We start from the raw sequence: 19,790 nt of genomic DNA on the forward strand, positions 1-19,790 counted from the left end.
ATTAGATAAGTGACTAATGAAATGGGACGCCACATGACGGGGTCAACAAGTGAACCAATAGCAGCTCTCCTCCTAACATTTGCGGAAACCCATGAAGTAAGCTGTCTTCTGATTGGCCTGTTTTCAATTGTGTTATTTTAACCACGTTTTGTCCTCTTACGGAAGTGTCACTTACAACTGTGTCTATACAAACTTTTCTCACGGTAAGTGCGATGTTTTACATATATGACTCGGTTCTACGTTGCCATTTGTACCGAAAGTTTAATGTTCTGTTACGCTGTTTAAGCTTATGACTCTCAATGAGATAGTCAAAAGTCTGTTTTCATTTCGGGGGGTTTTCTTTCTTCACATGAAATGGCGTTCTGTTTGTTTTTGGTAAAAACTCTGGTGGTGCCGTCTGCGTTACGGCTCATTAAACACCGTCTGGAATTCTATCTCGTCGAGGAACCGTTAGATGCCTGCAGAATTTGAATTACAACCTTCCACCCTCTGGTAAACGTGGAGGGACATGGTCGTAATGGAAAGATGTTGAGCGTGCAAAGCAAATTTAGCAATAATATAGTGCGTGCTGGGCTTCTTGTGTATTCAGTGCAATGTTAAAAAGCAGTTTTGTTTGTTCTGGTCCAGATGTGGCCGATAGAGGGCAGCAGGTCAGGTGGGCGGGGTCACTTGTGATGGAAACGCTTAAGTATGTTCTTTATCTAAAGAGTATTTTGAGGTGGCAGAAATAAATAAAACCCAAATAATTGTGGAGAATACCATGCCTCTCCAAATTTTAACAGGTCATCATTCTTAATGCTAGCTGACTCTTGTCACTTCATTCTGTTTTGTTACAATTATTCAAATTGTATCCAAATGAATGGCTCCCTGCAAAGCACCACTACAGCGACATTGTGAGGGCCTAACATAGTTGAGTAAATAGAATTATTTTTCTGTGGTATTGCAGATATTGCCTAAAATTAAAGTAAAAGAGAAGGATACTTTGTGGTCCTTTCTCAAGTGGCACATGTTCTGATCACAGGTCAATGTAGTTGCACGGTGGGTTGGCTTAGCGGCAGAAAGAATCCAGCCTGGACTCAGGAAAGTACCCTGAATCGAATTTAAAGGAATCATGTGACAATGTTTTACTGAAGAGTGGTGGCTGCATGGAGAAAGAAGTCATGCTGCTCGCCTCAAGCAGTTTTACACTATAGGGCCATTTTGTTTCCCTTTATTCACACTATTAAATAAAACCGCATAAACTTAACTTGGTTAGCAGTGCACATAAGTGATTCAGTTCTTATTTTGAATGCCGACTTTGTCTATCATTCTGTGTGTTTACGCCTGTTTTGGCTGTCATTTGCATGGATTATGAATGTTTGAAGTGGATTTATGTGGACAGGGATATTTCCAGATGACATTTCTTGTGTGTACAAAGGAGTATTAGAGTGAAGGAAAAAAACGAAACCGCCAAAGCGGTTGACCTTGCAACATAAATTGCACATTTTTTGAGACTGAAGTAATTTTTACATGAAAGTCTTTGAAAGTCCAAATTTGATAATAAAAAGGACCTTGCAAGGTTTGATTGTAGTTGGGAGGAAAAAAAATGTGTATAATTTCACTATTAAATTACCTGGAAAATGAAAGACTGGGAAATCCAAGAATTGACTTAGTAGTGTATTTTCGTTTTCATAATGACTAATATAATCTTTTCTTCATACTCTCTCATACATTTACATAGGGCTTGCCTAATCTTCATATCCCAGACTCTCAAGTTGCACTCAACGAAACATTTCCAGGAATGCTTCGAGCGGTTTTGAGGCATTTTCCACTGCAATGTGACGCCAGAGTTGTGTCTGTGACCTCCACGGGTCGTCCGCACTGATGCTGTGTTGGTAGCAAATGACGAGTGCACGCCCTTTGGCCCAGTTAACAAATCTCGTCCTCCCCCTCCGGCCCGTTTGCCAAGTGCGGGCTCTTCTTTTCTCCCTTAACCATGTGACTGGAGGTGTACAATTTCATAGGAGGTCAAGATGAGCTGGTGAGGACTGTCACGGTGATACCACTTTTCCCCCCCCCCACTCACTTCTCATATGTTGAAACGTCCCGTCTGTGTTTGAGATGCGTATTTGCACACGAGCTGAGCCCGTCTTGATGTTGCGTTGTTTCCGATGACCCTGCTGATCCGCTTTGCCCTCTCTCCCACTTTCTACTCCAGCCTGTGTGGGTGAGGGTGGCGTGGGGGAAGGAGGGGGGGTGTATGGGGTGACCCGCAAAACGATCTGTCATTGGTTCGCCATCCTCCCGGGCCAAGTATGGAGAGTGGAGGTGTTGGCGGATTGCAAAGTACCTTTTGCCTCCAATAACGCTCAGCCAAGTATGACGGGGAGGTTGGGAAGTGGAGGTCAGGACACAGTCACACTGACCTTCAACTAAAATTCTTTGAACGACATAATTATATGTATCTTTTTTTAAAATGTCCACGTGGATACACTTTACAAATGTACTCCGGCGCACACCCCCCTTCAGCTTCTCTGTTAGCTTTGTTGCTCTTGTGAAATATACACCGGCTGTCTAGAAAGAAAAATCTTCTTTGGAAGGTTGGGCAGTGCCGTTGGTCGCGTGTGTGTGTTTCTGTTTGGGAGGGGACTGATGGGCGTATTTGTGCTATTCATAGTGTGAGAACCTCAGAGGTCTATTAGAAGTCATCGAGTCCTTCCTCATAGAAACCAGTGCACTTCTGCAAAGAGTTTCTACTTCTCAGTCTCTAAGAACTGTGAGTATGGCTATTTGGTTTTGGTGCTACAATTAGCACTTATAGCTGTGACCTGACTCTTGTCATTGTGATTTTTGTTTATGGATTCGCCTGAATAGAATACTTAGTTAAGTGGTGACTAATGGAGATTATTTGGTAATTTATTTCTGATTGTGGTCTGAGTGGAAGAATGATCACAACAACAAAAATGATAAAATCATCTTCTCCCCATTGTTTACAATTTTGATGCTTAATTATAGAAGTAGGTGAGAAGTCAATTGTTTCAACTGTGGCTGTTGTTCGTTAGCGTGTTAGCATCTGGAACAACATTTGTTAGCATTGAAAAGTTTGGCTTATTTGGAAATGTTCTTAAGTTTTAAGAAAAAGTGCATTTTGGCAGTTAAGATCACATGAAATTACATTTTATAACAGTAGTTAAATAAAATGCAAATGGTCTTTGCTATCTGTAACCGTAGTACAAAACAGCCATGCAGGCTCAGGAAGTCCTGAGACAGTTGCGGCTTCCAGAGCTGGATGACCTGCGCCAGTACATACGTGGACTTCCCACCAACACGCTGCTGGGCATGGGCGCCGTGGCCACCTTAACCACCTACTGGCTCTGCACCAGACCACGAGCCCTCCTGCCGCCATGCGACCTCACCATGCAGTCGGTAAACATGCAGGTATGTTGGCTCTTTACTCGCAATCGAGGTGTCAAAATGAAATGTCTGAAATGGATGATTTTCCTTGCCACCACACAAATGACACATTTGGCAACGGTTGTGTGTTTTCTTTCCGTCAGAGTGAGGAAAACGCGAGAAGGTCGGTGCTCAACAACAGCGACGAACACATGGCGTACTACCACAGCGACACAAAGACGATGTACGAGGGCTTTCTACGAGGGCTTCGAGTGTCAAGTGAGTTATCTCATCAGCTCGGCACCGCTCCGTGAAGCTAAGCGCTGCTTCTTCTCCTAGATAACGGACCGTGTTTAGGAGCGAGAAAACCAAACCAGCCGTACGAGTGGCAGTCGTACAGAGAGGTGAGCTTCTCCGTCGTCTGAACCAGTCCCAGCCGACAGCAATGAGAGAACTTTGCTTTGGGGCGCCGCAGGTTGCAGACCGGGCCGAGAACGTGGGCTCTGCCTTGCTTCACAAGGGTCACTCTCAGTCGGGAGACAAATTTATTGGGATCTTTGCACAGAACAGACCAGAGGTAATACGAGTCTTGTTATTTTTTTGCTTTGGTTAGTTAGCTTTGGTTAGCAAAAGGCAAAACATGATCCACATTTGTTTTTTTTGTGATCATGTCCGTCTTTTAGTGGACCATTTCCGAGCTGGCTTGTTACACGTACTCCCTCGTAGCCGTCCCGCTGTACGACACTCTGGGCGCAGAGGCCATCGGCTTCATCATCGATAAAGGTACTCGATATCGCTGCGTGACTCGGAGTGATGACGACAATGGTTTCTTTGCCGCGCGTTTTCCAGCCACCATCAGCACGGTGATCTGCGACGTGACCGAAAAAGCTCGGATGATCCTCGACTGTTTCAACGAAAAAAAGCGAACGGTGAAGACGATTGTGGTGATAGAGTCGTTTGACGCCGAGCTGGTGGCCCGAGGACAAACGTTCGGAGTCGAGGTTATGAGCCTGAAGGACTTTGAGGTTTGAATATTTAACCTCTTTTTGTGCATAATGTGTCATTTGGACATTAGTTTGTTTACAATTTGATTTTTTTTTTGTCATTAGTCTTTTGATTTATTAAGACAATGGGAGTTCTTAGTTTGTCAAATCCTTAATTCAATCAACCAGAAGTCACTTAGTTCAATTTGGCCAATATAAACTGGTCAACTGGGAATCTTTAGCGTTGTTGACATTGTGTAAATTTTATTTTTTTGCAGGACTTGGGTAAAACTTACCACCATGACCCCATGGTGAGTAGAAGCACATAAGTGAAAAATCGACAAAATGATTATTTTGGTTTTTATCCTGTGTAACATGATTACAGCCACCGAAACCAGACGACCTTGCGCTTATCTGCTTCACATCTGGAACTACAGGTAACTAAGGACAAGTATTCTAACATTATTATTTTTTTTTTTTAAATATTGATATATTGTCTGTATTTTGTCAGGCAACCCAAAGGGCGCAATTCTCACCCATGGAAATGTCATCGCAAACACTGCAGCTTTTCTTAAAATAACTGAGGTAAATGTGTTTGATTGCTATGATAAGGGTGGAAAGCTACAAATGGGACCAAGATGGGATCTGGTTTCCTTCACCTTCATGATCTATAAGAAATGTCCCCCCCTCTTCATTTTCACTCTTGTGTATATATGGCATTAGGGCAAAATGCAGGCCTCTTCCAAAGATGTGCACATCTCCTTCCTCCCTTTGGCCCATATGTTAGAGAGAGTTGTGCAGGTATGCCCCTTCACTAACCACGACGTGTGCATGTGTTTTGTGTGTGTCCTTCACAGGTGCACTGCATGCTGAGCTGCCGTGATGTTCTCATATCCTATCTACCTTTAGCTCATATGTTTGAGAGAGTTGTTCAGGTATGCCACTGAAGTTTTTTTTTTTATTTCTTCACCAAAACAAAATTTCAAGTTGCTTTCGAGGTCTCGTAAGAGGCTGGATGCCGGCAGGTTCACAATAGCCTCCTTGCGATGCACACTAATATTCACTGGTTTGGATTTTTGAGCTTTTAAACTCATCTACTGGAACTTCTGAAGTTCACACTACCAGTGGTGGAGCAAGGGGGGGTAGGGTTTTTCTGGGAGTTTTTGCCCCCACATTTGCACCCATCCCTCGACGAGAACATATTATCGCTGTATTCGAAAGAATTTGGGGGATTTGTTGAAAAAATGTTTTACAGACTCCCTTGGAAAAGTCTTTGTTCCGCCAATGCGTATTACAAGCCAAGAATCTTTACAATTGTTGTTTGCTGCTTTTGTTTTCCTTATATTTAATCAAAGCCCATTATGCAAAAGCAGCTGTGAACATCTGCCTGGACAGAACATGAAATGGTTGAAACTTGCTCCACCAGGGCGTCATCCTCACCCAAGGCGCTCGTATCGGATTCTTCCAAGGTGACATTCGACTTTTGATGGACGACCTCAAAGAACTGCGGCCGACGTTCTTCCCTGTGGTGCCACGTCTTCTAAACCGCATGTTTGATAAGGTCATTCCGCATTCACGATTCTCTCATCTTTTGTTTTTTTTTGAATGACTGGACACTTGCAGTCGAAGCTCTTACGCAAAACTGTCTTGCCCTCTGCAGATATTTAGCCAAGCCAACACGCGGCTAAAAAGATGGATGCTTGATTTGGCATTCCAAAGGAAACTTTCGGAGCTGAATAGCGGTGTGGTCAGGAGGGACAGTATCTGGGATAAGCTTATCTTCAAAAAAGTACAGGTAAATGGCCAAATACAGTCATTTCTTTTAATTGTTATTATTATTATTATTACAAACACAATATGCTGAGAGAAAGAACAATACAAATATATCCCATCATTTTTTTTTCTAAACTTACAAACTGAAATACTTGTTTTGTTGCTCTTTCAAATTCATTCTCTCAAAGTGTGCTGCCCTCTTGTGGTCAACAGTAGAATTACACCAAACAAGCAAGTGTTAATATTAACTTGAAAAAAAAAACAACCACAAACATGGAACCTGTGATGGACTACAACCACATTTTCAGCCTGGCTCAAGTATGTCGTCAACATGGCTTCAGTCGTGTTTCTTCTTTTTAATTCCTTTGACAGGCGAGCTTGGGTGGACGTGTGAGGCTGATGCTTACAGGAGCGGCGCCCGTGTCGCCCCCCGTGCTCACTTTCCTAAGAGTTGCATTGGGATGTCAGGTGAGACGCATAACAACACCACCACTTGTTTTTTCATCAGCGACACTCTAAGCACGCTCCGTTTTGTCAGTTTTACGAAGGCTACGGTCAGACAGAATGCACAGCAGGATGCTCCATGTCGATGCCTGGTGACTGGACAGCTGGTAATAATAGCACTTTACAAAATAATTCTAATCAGTTCTGGAAGCAAATCATTGAGGCGTATATTGTTTTTTTTTTTAGGTCACGTCGGGCCTCCTCTGCCCTGCAATGGCATCAAATTGGTCGATGTGGAAGACATGAATTATTTTGCAGCCAACAACGAAGGAGAGGTCTGTTGGGTTTCCAAATCCTTTCCTAGCATCACTTTTAGAAGTTGAATACAATCCATTTTTAAGTGGCTAAAAATGTTGTGACTCTTGAGTTAAACGGCGTCCTGCTCTGATTCGTCAGGTTTGTGTCAAAGGACCAAATGTCTTCCTGGGATACTTGGGGGACCCCGAGAAAACGGCGGAGGCCATCGATAAAGACGGATGGCTACACACGGGGGACGTTGGCAAATGGCTTTCAGTAAGGAATCTGACTTGGAGGATTGGTTGGCTTTCATAGCGTCTGACTCCATCTTTTGCAGAACGGCACTCTGAAGATCATCGACAGGAAGAAGCACATCTTCAAGCTGGCTCAAGGAGAATACATCGCCCCGGAGAAAATCGAGAACATTTACAACCGCAGCGACCCGGTGGCGCAGATATTCGTGCACGGTGACAGCTTACAGGCGAGTGCTTTGTCAGTCTTGCGCAACATTCCAAACGCGATGTGTTTATTGACTTGATGTCGTTCTACGTGGAAAGGCATGCTTGGTGGCGATCGTGGTGCCCGATCCTGACTTTTTACCCATTTGGATCAAGAAACGAGGCATTACTGGCTCCTACTTGGAGTTGTGCAAGAACAATGTGAGTTTATTTTGACAACAGAATTCAAGCCAACTTTTATTTTGTCAACAAAATTCCCAAAACATTCCTCCACAATTTGTGATTTTCTGGCAGGATGTTAAGAATGCCATTTTGGAGGACATTCAGAGGCTGGGCAAAGAAGCTGGACTCAAGTCTTTTGAACAGGTGAATTTGTTATTGTCAATAGGTTTACAACTCTAATATATAATCTCTGCCCCCCCCCCCCCCCCCCCCCCCCTCTCCTCCTCAGGTGAGAGACATTGCATTACATTCGGAGATGTTCTCTGTGCAAAACGGCCTGCTGACACCAACGCTCAAGGCTAAAAGAGCAGATATTCGGAATCACTTCAGAGTGCAGATAGATGAACTTTATGCGGGCCTTAAGGTCTAAGCGGATCGGACTGGAAGGTTACAACTCAATGGGAACATGTTTCCCAATGACACTTTTTTTTTGGTCTAAGCTTTCCTCAACAGAGCACCAAATCAAGTGAGTTTTATTTATCCTAGTATGAATCTTGCAGAAGTTTAAACAGGAGGTTTTAAAGTTTGTGGCATGTGAGTGGATATTTAATGAAGTCATTACAGGTACATAATATTTGAATTATACCTAACAAAGAATGATATTCTGAGCTTTGAATATATTTGCATTCTCCCATTTCTCAAAGGGTTCAGTTTGTTTTTATGATTGTTTCATTTGGGGGGGCACAGAATAGCAACAATTTTAAACCTGTCTTTGTCACACTACTTGTTTTAAAAGGTGACTTATTGGAATTGAAACCTGCCAATTCAAAACATATTGTGCTTGTAAAATAATGTATAAAATATATATATATTTTTTGCAGGTTCGTGCTTGAATTGTGAGTAAAACAAAGTTCAATAAAGTGCAAAAGTAAGTTGCCGTGGATTAACGTCATTCTCTATGAATGGAAACCTTGCACGCAGTTGAGCAGCAGCTCATCTGAGATTTCGCTGCTTGTCAGCTCAAAGTCGTTGAGACAATCAGAGAATTCCTGGTCGTCCTCAGCACTTCCTCCCCACATGTCGGCGGGTTCTTGATACTCAGCCGCTTGTTTTGGTGTCTGGGTGGCTTCAATGTTGCCTGCATCGTCCATTATGTAGTCTTGATCCTCGTCGTCCTATCAGGACCAAAACAGGACAAAATCTGAATAATGAAAAAAAGCAATCGGAAGATTTTGATAAAATACAGTCTTGACACACAAGTTTCATTCATTCTGTGTCAACTTGTTGACGAGCGTAACTCAAAACAATCAGGAATATAAACCCTCGATCATATTTGACTTAAGTCGTAACAACTTAATAGAATGTAAAGAATTAAAGGGGAAGTCAAGTTTAGACCCGATATTGCGCTAACTCAATAATAAAAATCAATCAAAATCAAATCTGGCAAAAGTCACAAATTTACCAACCAGCATCATGATGTAACTGATGCAGATCTCCTGCGGCAGTGGGTAACCTGTAACCAAAAAAAAGTATTATTCTGAACTAAATTACTACTATATTTGTGATCGATGCATGAAATAACCTACTTGAGGATCTAAAGTTCCTGCACTCGGGGTCGTGACACTTCTGGTACCAAACCTCCTCTTTGAGATCCACCACGATCCTGCAAACAAAGAACGGACTCAAATCAAAGCGGTGGCTCACAGGTGGACAGTTATCGTGAATGTTACCGACTTCACGTACATGATGTTGTTGCTTTTGTGAAAGCGGCCCACGTTGTCACACCAACGGTACTTGGCAATGTCGTAGACCAGAAGCTGCTCGGCTGCAAAGTAGTGCCACCGTCTGATGCCTGTGAATGCATAGGGAGAAAAATTGGAAAATGAAAATGTTTAATTGTCTTTTCCTATCACAACACTTACTTCCTTGTATGTTGTCCCTCCTAACCACTGTCAAAACGAAGTCGTCCACTTCTCTGTGAGGCGACATTAGGTAGCCTGAGAGTGAGCCTGTCAAAAGAAAAGTGGACAACTTCTAGTACATAAAACGAAAACGGTGTGACGATATAGCTCGACTCCTGTGGTCTTACTTGGGTCACATGGTAAATCCGTCTGGCTGTGAAGCCTCGTGGTCCGACACGCTCGGGTGTCTGTGACATCCCACGTTAGAATTCTCTGGCCTGTAAAGCTGATTGCGTAACAGCAATGTTGGGAAAGTTGATTGATCAAATTTTAAAATTAACTTGTTTAGTTCATAAATGAAATCAGTTCACATTGATTCAAAATATGACCGAGTTCATAAACTTTAATTAAATAGGAATAGCAATGACTGCCGAATGTTGAGCTTGAGTTGGTTTCATTTCAACATACCTCACGTTGCACACTAAAGATGCCAAGAACACACTTTCCTCTGTTGAAATGCCCTTGGTAGGTTTGGAGATGAACTTATTGTCATCCGCTAAGGAGAAGGCAGCGTTCTTCCCGACCTTAGATGACTTGTAAAGACGGAAATTTCTGTTCTTGGTGTAGACCCCTGTTGAGTGTCGTTGAAAGAAAGTCACACGTGGGGGTACCGAGGCAAAAACGCATTTTGTGCATCTTACCGAGATCAACAAACTTAGCATGGTGGCCATCTTTGTTTTTCACGTGGAGGAAGCTGAGGTCAGTTTCGTCAGTTTTCAGTCTTTTGGTTTGTGTACTTTCACTTGTCAGCTCGCCGTGTGTTCCGCTGCTAGAAATAAAGTGTAGTGGTTTCTAAAAAAACAACAACAATGACCTACGTAAATTATTTCATCAAACTGAAATACAAACCCATCCACATTGCATTCATCCAGCACAGGTTGAAGTATGGAATGAATGAAGGCACCTAAAAGCGACAATAACATGACTTTGTGTGGTACGTATATTGCATCCAGCCCGTGACTAGTGTACTGCGACAAACGTACCGACATGAATGTTGTCCTTGAAAACGGCATTTGGGAGATTGAAGATGAGATGTCGACTGAATTTATCATCTGTGCTGGAGTCCAGATTGAGGATGTTTGATGAGCAACATTCGACCCCATAAATGTCCTTCAGCTTTTGACAAACATACTGTCAACAAAGAAAAACATACACTATTTATATAAAAATTTATAAATTAGTAATACACGCTTTTGCATATAAGATAAATAATAAATTAACATATGTTCAAAACTAGCCAACCTGGATCAACAGGGCCACCATCTTTTTGCCATCAGCTTCTCTGTTTGAAGGCTTGTGGAACTCCAAGTCAAAGTACAGTTTGCAAACAGCGCCCTCTGGGATCACTTCGTAGCAGTGCATCAAGGATTGTGTGTAAGTCCTGTGCAGGAAATGTAAAAATAAAAAATTGACCATGTCTCAGTACAGTTGAATAGCACAATTCAAATAGCCCATACGTCATACAATTTATTATTAATAATAAATAATACACCTTCACACTATGTCCGTATTTGAGGTACACGTGTTCTGTACATGCAGTGCAGAGATCTTTACCTGTAGTAGTGCCACAGTTCACCATAAGTGGTCACCAGGAATATCCTTTGACCCCGGGAAGCCTTCTCTTTTTCCAATGCAAAGACATGCACAGGCTGGGGAGCAAATCAAGAACATCGATGTTACAAGACAAGATGGAAACTTACTGTTTGCTGGAGAACAACAGGCTGATTCTAAACTACCTCCTTGCAGCTCTGAGCAAAAGCAATGGCCACACTTTGGCGATGAAACAGTTTCCAGACGGAGGAAGGCTGGCAAGGCCAAAGTCGAGGCTTGTAGCGCGGAATCACTGGATTATGATGGAAGGTCTCGGCCAGCTGCTCCACCTTCTTGAGACGCTCGCCCCATTTTTTCATCCTCGCTGTTGTATATATCGCTGTCTGGGTGACGACAAGCGACACTTCTTCCCAGCCTTTAAGCGGTAACCCTAAATCCTGACACTTATTTACGGTGTGACGTGAGTTTTCGAGCGCAAAGGGGAAGAAAAGGTTAACGTCAGAGAAATGTCAACAAACACCGGCCATTTTTGTTTCAGACTTTGGCGCGGCTGAAACCGGAAATAGTATTGGCTCGTGAGTGAACGATTCGTTAAAAACAACGATTTTTTTTTCAGCGAACGAGAGTGATCGAATTACTTCCTACAGTGATTCGTTCTTTTTTCAGTTCATATAACTTCAACCAGTAGGTGTCGGTAATGCGCATTGAAGCTGGTGCCACCTCGCCGTAAAACAGAACAAAGAAGAAAATGCCGTCACTTCCCGTTCACGAACGAGTCGTGAATTGCATTTCCCGTTCGACAACTGAATGGATCTGTGAGGGAACGAATCTGTGAGTGAGATATTCGCATTAACAGTTCATCGCAAGAACAGATCAGTGAGGGAACGAATCCGGACTTTCCCGTTCGCGAACGAGTCAACGAGTGAACTGCCTTCCTTCTCGTGCATCAACGGATCAGTCAGTGAAGGTGTGGCGTCTCCTTCCTGGCGTGAACGATGTAAGCCAGAATGTCGATTGACGATTTGCCATGGCAAGAGAGAACCACTCACTGCAACACGTTTTCTCCAAGCTAACGGCTAACTTGATTGCATGAAGGGATTGATTGCATTGCGCCGTGATGCAAAAATGGGGAGATTTTGCTTTTCTTTGGGTAATCTTGCTTTTATAAATTAAAATGATCGCGAGCAGCGGCGGAGCCCCATTTCAACCCCTTACACTGAGTGCCAAGCAGGGAAGAAATGAGTACCAATTTTAAGGTCACCGGTATGACCCGGCCGGGGTTTGAAACCACGACCTCCCAATCTCAGGGCGGGCACTCTAACACAAGGCCACTGAGCTGGTGAACAATATACAATACAATGTAACACTTATAGTACTTTTTAAATAACGTGTATGCATATATATGCCTAAATATTCTTATCTACTGCAATTTCACATTAGATTGATGGTTTGAAATTTGCTTTTAATATTATTATTAATAATATTTTATGTTAAAACTTGTCTTTTATTCCTTGTTTTTATATTCGCCAATTAAAACATAAAAATCAGACATTTGGTTAACTGCTTTATATGACAATATCTGTATGTATAGCTACTGCAATTTCACATTAGATTGCTGCTTTGAAATTTACTTGTATTATTATTATTATTATTGTTTTAATAAACATTAAAAACTTGTTAAAACTTGTCTGGTGTTTTATTCCTTGTTTTTATTTTTTGGGGCATGAAAACAAAAATTTGACATTTGGTTAACTGACACAATGGATATGTGTTTTACGTTGTGTAATATGTGTTGGTGTCCCCCAAACTAAAGAGCAAGTAGTCAAATACACATTCTTGACAAGTACAAAAAAATGCATAAAGTTATTAGGTACACCTGAAAATGGTAGTGTACCTAATGTAGTGTTTTCAGGACTCGTTCGTGAACGGGAAGTGACATCATTTTCTTCGTTTTGTTTTACGGCGAGGTGGCACCAGGTTCAATGGCATTACTATATATATATATATATATATATATATATATATATATATATATATATATATATATATATATATATATATTGTAATATATATATTGATATATATATATATATATATCATTGAGAATTATTCTCAATCTTATCCCTACATCTTAAGCTCCCAAGAGAGCAAGGAAAAACTAAAAAAAACAACCGACTAAAACAAAAAAATAGTCTTATGATTTTATTTCATCGTATTTATATATTTATTATAAATGTAACGGTCCGCGAAAATATTTCTGACGCGTGACCGGTCCCCGACGCAAAAAAGGTTGGGGACCACTGATCTATTCCCTTGTGAGCTACTCCATGAAAGCATATCTATTCCACTCACTAAGAGCGATACTTCCATAGTGTTGTGGTTAGTGCTCAGAGCTCTCACCCCAGCGACATGAGTTCGAATCCCAGTGGCGCCTAAAACTTTAATCTTGGAAAATTTGCAACACAGTTGCTCGTGTGCCTATAGAACCATACACCTCCCTAAAGCTAAGGGTAAGGTTTAGAGTTTGTGCTAGGATTAGAGCTAGTTTTAGCACTAGAGTGAGGGTTAGAGCTAGGCTTAGGGTTAGAGTTAGAGCTAGGGTTAGGCTTAGAGCTAGGATAAGAGCTAGGGTTAGGGTTACAGCTGGCAATAGAGTTAGACCTAGGGTTAGGGCAGGGTTAGGGCTAGGGTTAGACTAGGGTTAGGGCTAGGCTTAGATCTAGTACTAGGATTAGGGCTAGGGTTAGAGCTGGAGCTAGGGTTAGGGTAAGAGCTAGGGTTAGCGTTACGGTTAGCTTTAGGGTTAGAACTAGGGTTAGGTTAGAGATAGAGCTAGGATTGGGGTTAGAGCTAGGGTTAGGGCTAAGGTTAAAGCTAGGGTTAGGGTTAGCATTAGGGTTGGGGTTGAGGTTAGTATTAGGGTTAGAGCTTTGGTTAGGGTTAGACTAGGGTTAAGGTTAGAGCTAGGGTTAGGGTAGGGCTAGGGTTAGAGCAGGGATAGGGCTAGGGTTAGAGCAGGGATAGGGTAAGAGCTAGGGTTAGGGTTAGCGTTAGGGTTAGAGCTAGGTTTAGAGTAGAGATAGAGCTAGGGTTAGGGTTAGAGCTATGGTTAGGGTTAGACTAAGGTTAAGGTTAGAGGTAAGGTTAGGGTAGGGCTAGGGTTACAGCTAGGGTTAGAGCTAGGGTTAGAGCAGGGTTAGGGTAAGGGTTAGAGCTAGGGTTAGAGCAGGGTTAGACTAGGGTTAGAGCTAGGGTTAGAGCTAGTACTAGGATTAGGGTTAGGTTAGCATTACGGTTGGGGTTGAGGTTAGTATTAGGGTTAGAGCTTTGGTTAGGGTTAGACTAGGGTTAAGGTTAGAGCTAGGGTTAGAGCAGGGATAGGGCTAGGGTTAGAGCAGGGATAGGGTAAGAGCTAGGGTTAGCGTTAGGGTTAGAGCTAGGTTTAGGTTAGAGATAGAGCTAGGGTTAGGGTTAGAGCTATGGTTAGGGTTAGACTAAGGTTAAGGTTAGAGCTAGGGTTAGGGTAGGGCTAGGGTTACAGCTAGGGTTAGAGCTAGGGTTAGAGCAGGGTTAGGGCAAGGGTTAGAGCTAGGGTTAGAGCAGGGTTAGACTAGGGTTAGAGCTAGTGTTAGAGCTAGTACTAGGATTAGGGCTAGGGTTAGGGTTAGCGAGCTCTAACCCTAGCGCTAACCCTAGCACTAGGGTTAGAGCTAGGGTTAAGGCAGGGTTAGGGCTGGGGTTAGACTAGGGTTAGAGCTAGGGTTAGGGTAAGAGCTAGGGTTAGCGTTAGGGTTAGAGCTAGGGTTAGATCAGAGATAGCGCAAGGATTAGGGTTAGAGCAAAGGTTAAAGATAGGGTTAGGGTTAGCATTAGGGTTGGGGTTAGGGTTAAGGTTAGTATTAGGGTTAGAGCTATGGTTAGGGTTAGACTAGGGTTAGGGTTAGCTAGCTCTAACCCTAGCCCTAATCCTAGTACTAGCTCTAACCCTAACCCTGCTAGGGTAAGTGCTAGGGTTAGAGCTAGGGTTAGCGTTAGGGTTAGAGCTAAGGTCAGAGCAGGGTTAGGGCTAGGGTTAGAGCAGGGTTAGGGCTAGGGTTAGACTAGGGTTAGACCTAGGGTTAGAGCTAGTACTGGGATTAGGGTTAGCTAGCTCTAACCCTAGCTCTAGGGTTAGCGCTAGGGTTAGAGCAGGGTTAGGGCTAGGGTTAGAGCTGGAGCTAGGGTTAGAGCTAGGGTTAGGGTAGGGCTAGGGTTACAGCTAGGGTTAGGGTTAGGTTAGGGATAGAGCAAGGATTAGGGTTAGAGCTAAGGTTAAAGCTAGGGTTAGGGTTAGCATTAGGGTTGGGGTTAGGGTTAAAGTAAGTATTAGGGTTAGACTAGGGTTAGGGTTAGCTAGCTCTAACCCTAGCCCTAATCCTAGTACTAGCTCTAACCCTAGCCCTAACCCTAGTCTAACCCTAGTCCTAACCCTGCTAGGGTAAGAGCTAGGGTTAGAGCTAGCTAGGGTTTGTGTTAGGCTTAGGCTTGCTTTTGCTGTGCTGAGGCTTAGGGTTAGGCTTGCTCTTGCTGTGGTTAGGGTTAGGGTTAGGGTTTGTGTTAGGCTTAGGCTTGCTTTTGCTGTGCTGAGGCTTAGGGTTAGGCTTGCTCTTGCTGTGGTTAGGGTTAGGGTTAGGGTTTGTGTTAGGCTTGCTTTTGCTGTGCTGAGGCTTAGGGTTAGGCTTGCTCTTGCTGTGGTTAGGGTTAGGGTTAGGGTTTGTGTTAGGCTTAGGCTTGCTTTTGCTGTGCTGAGGCTTAGGGTTAGGCTTGCTCTTGCTGTGGTTAGGGTTAGGGTTAGGGTTTGTGTTAGGCTTAGGCTTGCTTTTGCTGTGCTGAGGCTTAGGGTTAGGCTTGCTCTTGCTGTGGTTAGGGTTAGGGTTAGGGTTTGTGTTAGGCTTGCTTTTGCTGTGCTGAGGCTTAGGGTTAGGCTTGCTCTTGCTGTGGTTAGGGTTAGGGTTAGGGTTTGTGTTAGGCTTAGGCTTGCTTTTGCTGTGCTGAGGCTTAGGGTTAGGCTTGCTCTTGCTGTGGTTAGGGTTAGGGTTAGGGTTAGGGTTTGTGTTAGGCTTGCTTTTGCTGTGCTGAGGCTTAGGGTTAGGCTTGCTCTTGCTGTGGTTAGGGTTAGGGTTAGGGTTTGTGTTAGGCTTGCTTTTGCTGTGCTGAGGCTTAGGGTTAGGCTTGCTCTTGCTGTGGTTAGGGTTAGGGTTAGGGTTTGTGTTAGGCTTAGGCTTGCTTTTGCTGTGCTGAGGCTTAGGGTTAGGCTTGCTCTTGCTGTGGTTAGGGTTAGGGTTAGGGTTTGTGTTAGGCTTGCTTTTGCTGTGCTGAGGCTTAGGGTTAGGCTTGCTCTTGCTGTGGTTAGGGTTAGGGTTAGGGTTTGTGTTAGGCTTAGGCTTGCTTTTGCTGTGCTGAGGCTTAGGGTTAGGCTTGCTCTTGCTGTGGTTAGGGTTAGGGTTAGGGTTTGTGTTAGGCTTGCTTTTGCTGTGCTGAGGCTTAGGGTTAGGCTTGCTCTTGCCTAACCCTAAGCCTCAGCACAGCAAAAGCAAGCCTAAGCCTAACACAAACCCTAACCCTAACCCTAACCACAGCAAGAGCAAGCCTAACCCTAAGCCTCAGCACAGCAAAAGCAAGCCTAACACAAACCCTAACCCTAACCCTAACCACAGCAAGAGCAAGCCTAACCCTAAGCCTCAGCACAGCAAAAGCAAGCCTAAGCCTAACACAAACCCTAACCCTAACCACAGCAAGAGCAAGCCTAACCCTAAGCCTCAGCACAGCAAAAGCAAGCCTAAGCCTAACACAAACCCTAACCCTAACCCTAACCACAGCAAGAGCAAGCCTAACCCTAAGCCTCAGCACAGCAAAAGCAAGCCTAACACAAACCCTAACCCTAACCCTAACCACAGCAAGAGCAAGCCTAACCCTAAGCCTCAGCACAGCAAAAGCAAGCCTAAGCCTAACACAAACCCTAACCCTAACCCTAACCACAGCAAGAGCAAGCCTAACCCTAAGCCTCAGCACAGCAAAAGCAAGCCTAAGCCTAACACAAACCCTAACCCTAACCCTAACCACAGCAAGAGCAAGCCTAACCCTAAGCCTCAGCACAGCAAAAGCAAGCCTAACACAAACCCTAACCCTAACCCTAACCACAGCAAGAGCAAGCCTAACCCTAAGCCTCAGCACAGCAAAAGCAAGCCTAAGCCTAACACAAACCCTAACCCTAACCCTAACCACAGCAAGAGCAAGCCTAACCCTAAGCCTCAGCACAGCAAAAGCAAGCCTAAGCCTAACACAAACCCTAACCCTAACCACAGCAAGAGCAAGCCTAACCCTAAGCCTCAGCACAGCAAAAGCAAGCCTAACACAAACCCTAACCCTAACCCTAACCACAGCAAGAGCAAGCCTAACCCTAAGCCTCAGCACAGCAAAAGCAAGCCTAAGCCTAACACAAACCCTAACCCTAACCCTAACCACAGCAAGAGCAAGCCTAACCCTAAGCCTCAGCACAGCAAAAGCAAGCCTAAGCCTAACACAAACCCTAACCCTAACCCTAACCACAGCAAGAGCAAGCCTAACCCTAAGCCTCAGCACAGCAAAAGCAAGCCTAACACAAACCCTAACCCTAACCCTAACCACAGCAAGAGCAAGCCTAACCCTAAGCCTCAGCACAGCAAAAGCAAGCCTAAGCCTAACACAAACCCTAACCCTAACCCTAACCACAGCAAGAGCAAGCCTAACCCTAAGCCTCAGCACAGCAAAAGCAAGCCTAAGCCTAACACAAACCCTAGCTAGCTCTAACCCTAGCTCTTACCCTAGCAGGGTTAGGACTAGGGTTAGACTAGGGTTAGGGCTAGGGTTAGAGCTAGTACTAGGATTAGGGCTAGGGTTAGAGCTAGCTAACCCTAACCCTAGTCTAACCCTAATACTTACTTTAACCCTAACCCCAACCCTAATGCTAACCCTAACCCTAGCTTTAACCTTAGCTCTAACCCTAATCCTTGCTCTATCCCTAACCTAACCCTAACCCTAGCTGTAACCCTAGCCCTACCCTAACCCTAGCTCTAACCCTAGCTCCAGCTCTAACCCTAGCCCTAACCCTGCTCTAACCCTAGCGCTAACCCTAGAGCTAGGGTTAGAGCTAGCTAACCCTAATCCCAGTACTAGCTCTAACCCTAGGTCTAACCCTAGTCTAACCCTAGCCCTAACCCTGCTCTAACCCTAGCCCTAACCCTGCTCTGACCTTAGCTCTAACCCTAACGCTAACCCTAGCTCTAACCCTAGCACTTACCCTAGCAGGGTTAGGGTTAGAGCTAGTACTAGGATTAGGGCTAGGGTTAGAGCTAGCTAACCCTAACCCTAGTCTAACCCTAACCATAGCTCTAACCCTAATACTAACCTTAACCCTAACCCCAACCCTAATGCTAACCCTAACCCTATCTTTAACCTTTGCTCTAACCCTAATCCTTGCTCTATCTCTGATCTAACCCTAGCTCTAACCCTAACGCTAACCCTAGCTCTTACCCTAACCCTAGCTCTAACCCTAGTCTAACCCCAGCCCTAACCCTGCCTTAACCCTAGCTCTAACCCTAGTGCTAGGGTTAGCGCTAGGGTTAGAGCTCGCTAACCCTAACCCTAGCCCTAATCCTAGTACTAGCTCTAACACTAGCTCTAACCCTAGTCTAACCCTGCTCTAACCCTAGCTCTAACCCTTGCCCTAACCCTGCTCTAACCCTAGCTCTAACCCTAGCTGTAACCCTAGCCCTACCCTAACCCTAGCTCTAACCTTAACCTTAGTCTAACCCTAACCATAGCTCTAACCCTAACCCTAGCTCTATCTCTAACCTAAACCTAGCTCTAACCCTAACGCTAACCCTAGCTCTTACCCTATCCCTGCTCTAACCCTAGCCCTATCCCTGCTCTAACCCTAGCTCTAACCTTAACCCTAGTCTAACCCTAACCAAAGCTCTAACCCTAATACTAACCTCAACCCCAACCGTAATGCTAACCTAACCCTAATCCTAGTACTAGCTCTAACCCTAGCTCTAACCCTAGTCTAACCCTGCTCTAACCCTAGCTCTAACCCTTACCCTAACCCTGCTCTAACCCTAGCTCTAACCCTAGCTGTAACCCTAGCCCTACCCTAACCTTACCTCTAACCTTAACCTTAGTCTAACCCTAACCATAGCTCTAACCCTAACCCTAGCTCTATCTCTACTCTAAACCTAGCTCTAACCCTAACGCTAACCCTAACCCTAGCTCTTACCCTATCCCTGCTCTAACCCTAGCCCTATCCCTGCTCTAACCCTAGCCCTACCCTAACCCTAGCTCTAACCTTAACCCTAGTCTAACCCTAACCAAAGCTCTAACCCTAATACTAACCTCAACCCCAACCCTAATGCTAACCCTAACCCTAGCTTTAACCTTAGCCCTAACCCTAGCTCTAACCCCAATCCTAGCTCTATCTCTAACCTAACCCTAGTTCTAACCCTAAAGCTAACCGTAACGCTAACCCTAGCTCTTACCCTAACCCTAGCTCCAGCTCTAACCCTAGCCCTAATCCTAGTACTAGATCTAAGCCTAGCCCTAACCCTAGTCTAACCCTAGCCCTAACCCTGCCCTAACCCTAGGTCTAACTCTATTGCCAGCTGTAACCCTAACCCTAGCTCTTATCCTAGCTCTAAGCCTAACCCTAGCTCTAACTCTAACCCTAAGCCTAGCTCTAACCCTCACTCTAGTGCTAAAACTAGCTCTAATCCTAG

At 44.2% G+C, this 19,790-nt stretch overlaps 2 protein-coding genes across 4 annotated transcripts; one reads left to right on the forward strand and one right to left on the reverse strand.

Moving 5' to 3' along the window:
• The first annotated feature begins 72 nt into the window (after positions 1–72).
• acsl1a (acyl-CoA synthetase long chain family member 1a) lies at positions 73–8,421 on the forward strand. 2 transcript variants are annotated; one of them, XM_088373533.1, is made up of 22 exons: positions 159–203; positions 2,657–2,755; positions 3,211–3,417; positions 3,537–3,651; positions 3,712–3,776; positions 3,848–3,949; positions 4,056–4,155; positions 4,222–4,397; positions 4,634–4,666; positions 4,741–4,792; positions 4,867–4,940; positions 5,213–5,290; positions 5,782–5,916; positions 6,016–6,150; positions 6,501–6,596; positions 6,667–6,739; positions 6,819–6,907; positions 7,029–7,145; positions 7,207–7,350; positions 7,427–7,528; positions 7,622–7,693; positions 7,779–8,421. In XM_088373533.1, the coding sequence occupies exons 3-22, from the start codon at positions 3,223–3,225 to the stop codon at positions 7,917–7,919; spliced, it is 2,094 nt and encodes a 697-aa protein (XP_088229659.1). In that variant the 5' UTR covers positions 159–203; positions 2,657–2,755; positions 3,211–3,222; the 3' UTR covers positions 7,920–8,421. The 2 variants fall into 2 exon arrangements, with proteins under 2 accessions (XP_088229660.1, XP_088229659.1); XM_088373534.1 differs by lacking the exon at positions 2,657–2,755 and having other exon boundaries at positions 73–203.
• On the reverse strand, positions 7,498–12,164 carry primpol (primase and polymerase (DNA-directed)). 2 transcript variants are annotated; one of them, XM_088373537.1, is made up of 13 exons: positions 11,187–12,164; positions 11,005–11,099; positions 10,693–10,831; positions 10,434–10,581; positions 10,300–10,354; positions 10,092–10,216; positions 9,859–10,021; positions 9,579–9,676; positions 9,412–9,498; positions 9,233–9,341; positions 9,076–9,152; positions 8,956–9,002; positions 7,498–8,664 (listed from the first exon to the last, which is right to left on the reverse strand). In XM_088373537.1, the coding sequence occupies exons 1-13, from the start codon at positions 11,358–11,360 to the stop codon at positions 8,446–8,448; spliced, it is 1,536 nt and encodes a 511-aa protein (XP_088229663.1). In that variant the 5' UTR covers positions 11,361–12,164; the 3' UTR covers positions 7,498–8,445. The 2 variants fall into 2 exon arrangements, with proteins under 2 accessions (XP_088229663.1, XP_088229661.1); XM_088373535.1 differs by having other exon boundaries at positions 10,092–10,219; positions 11,187–12,161.
• Between the last annotated feature and the right edge of the window lie 7,626 nt (positions 12,165–19,790).

The sequence above is a fragment of the Syngnathus floridae genome, chromosome 4 (assembly GCF_059516105.1).
Source record: "Syngnathus floridae isolate MCC-2025c chromosome 4, RoL_Sflo_1.0, whole genome shotgun sequence".
NCBI classification, from domain to species: Eukaryota; Metazoa; Chordata; class Actinopteri; order Syngnathiformes; family Syngnathidae; genus Syngnathus; species Syngnathus floridae.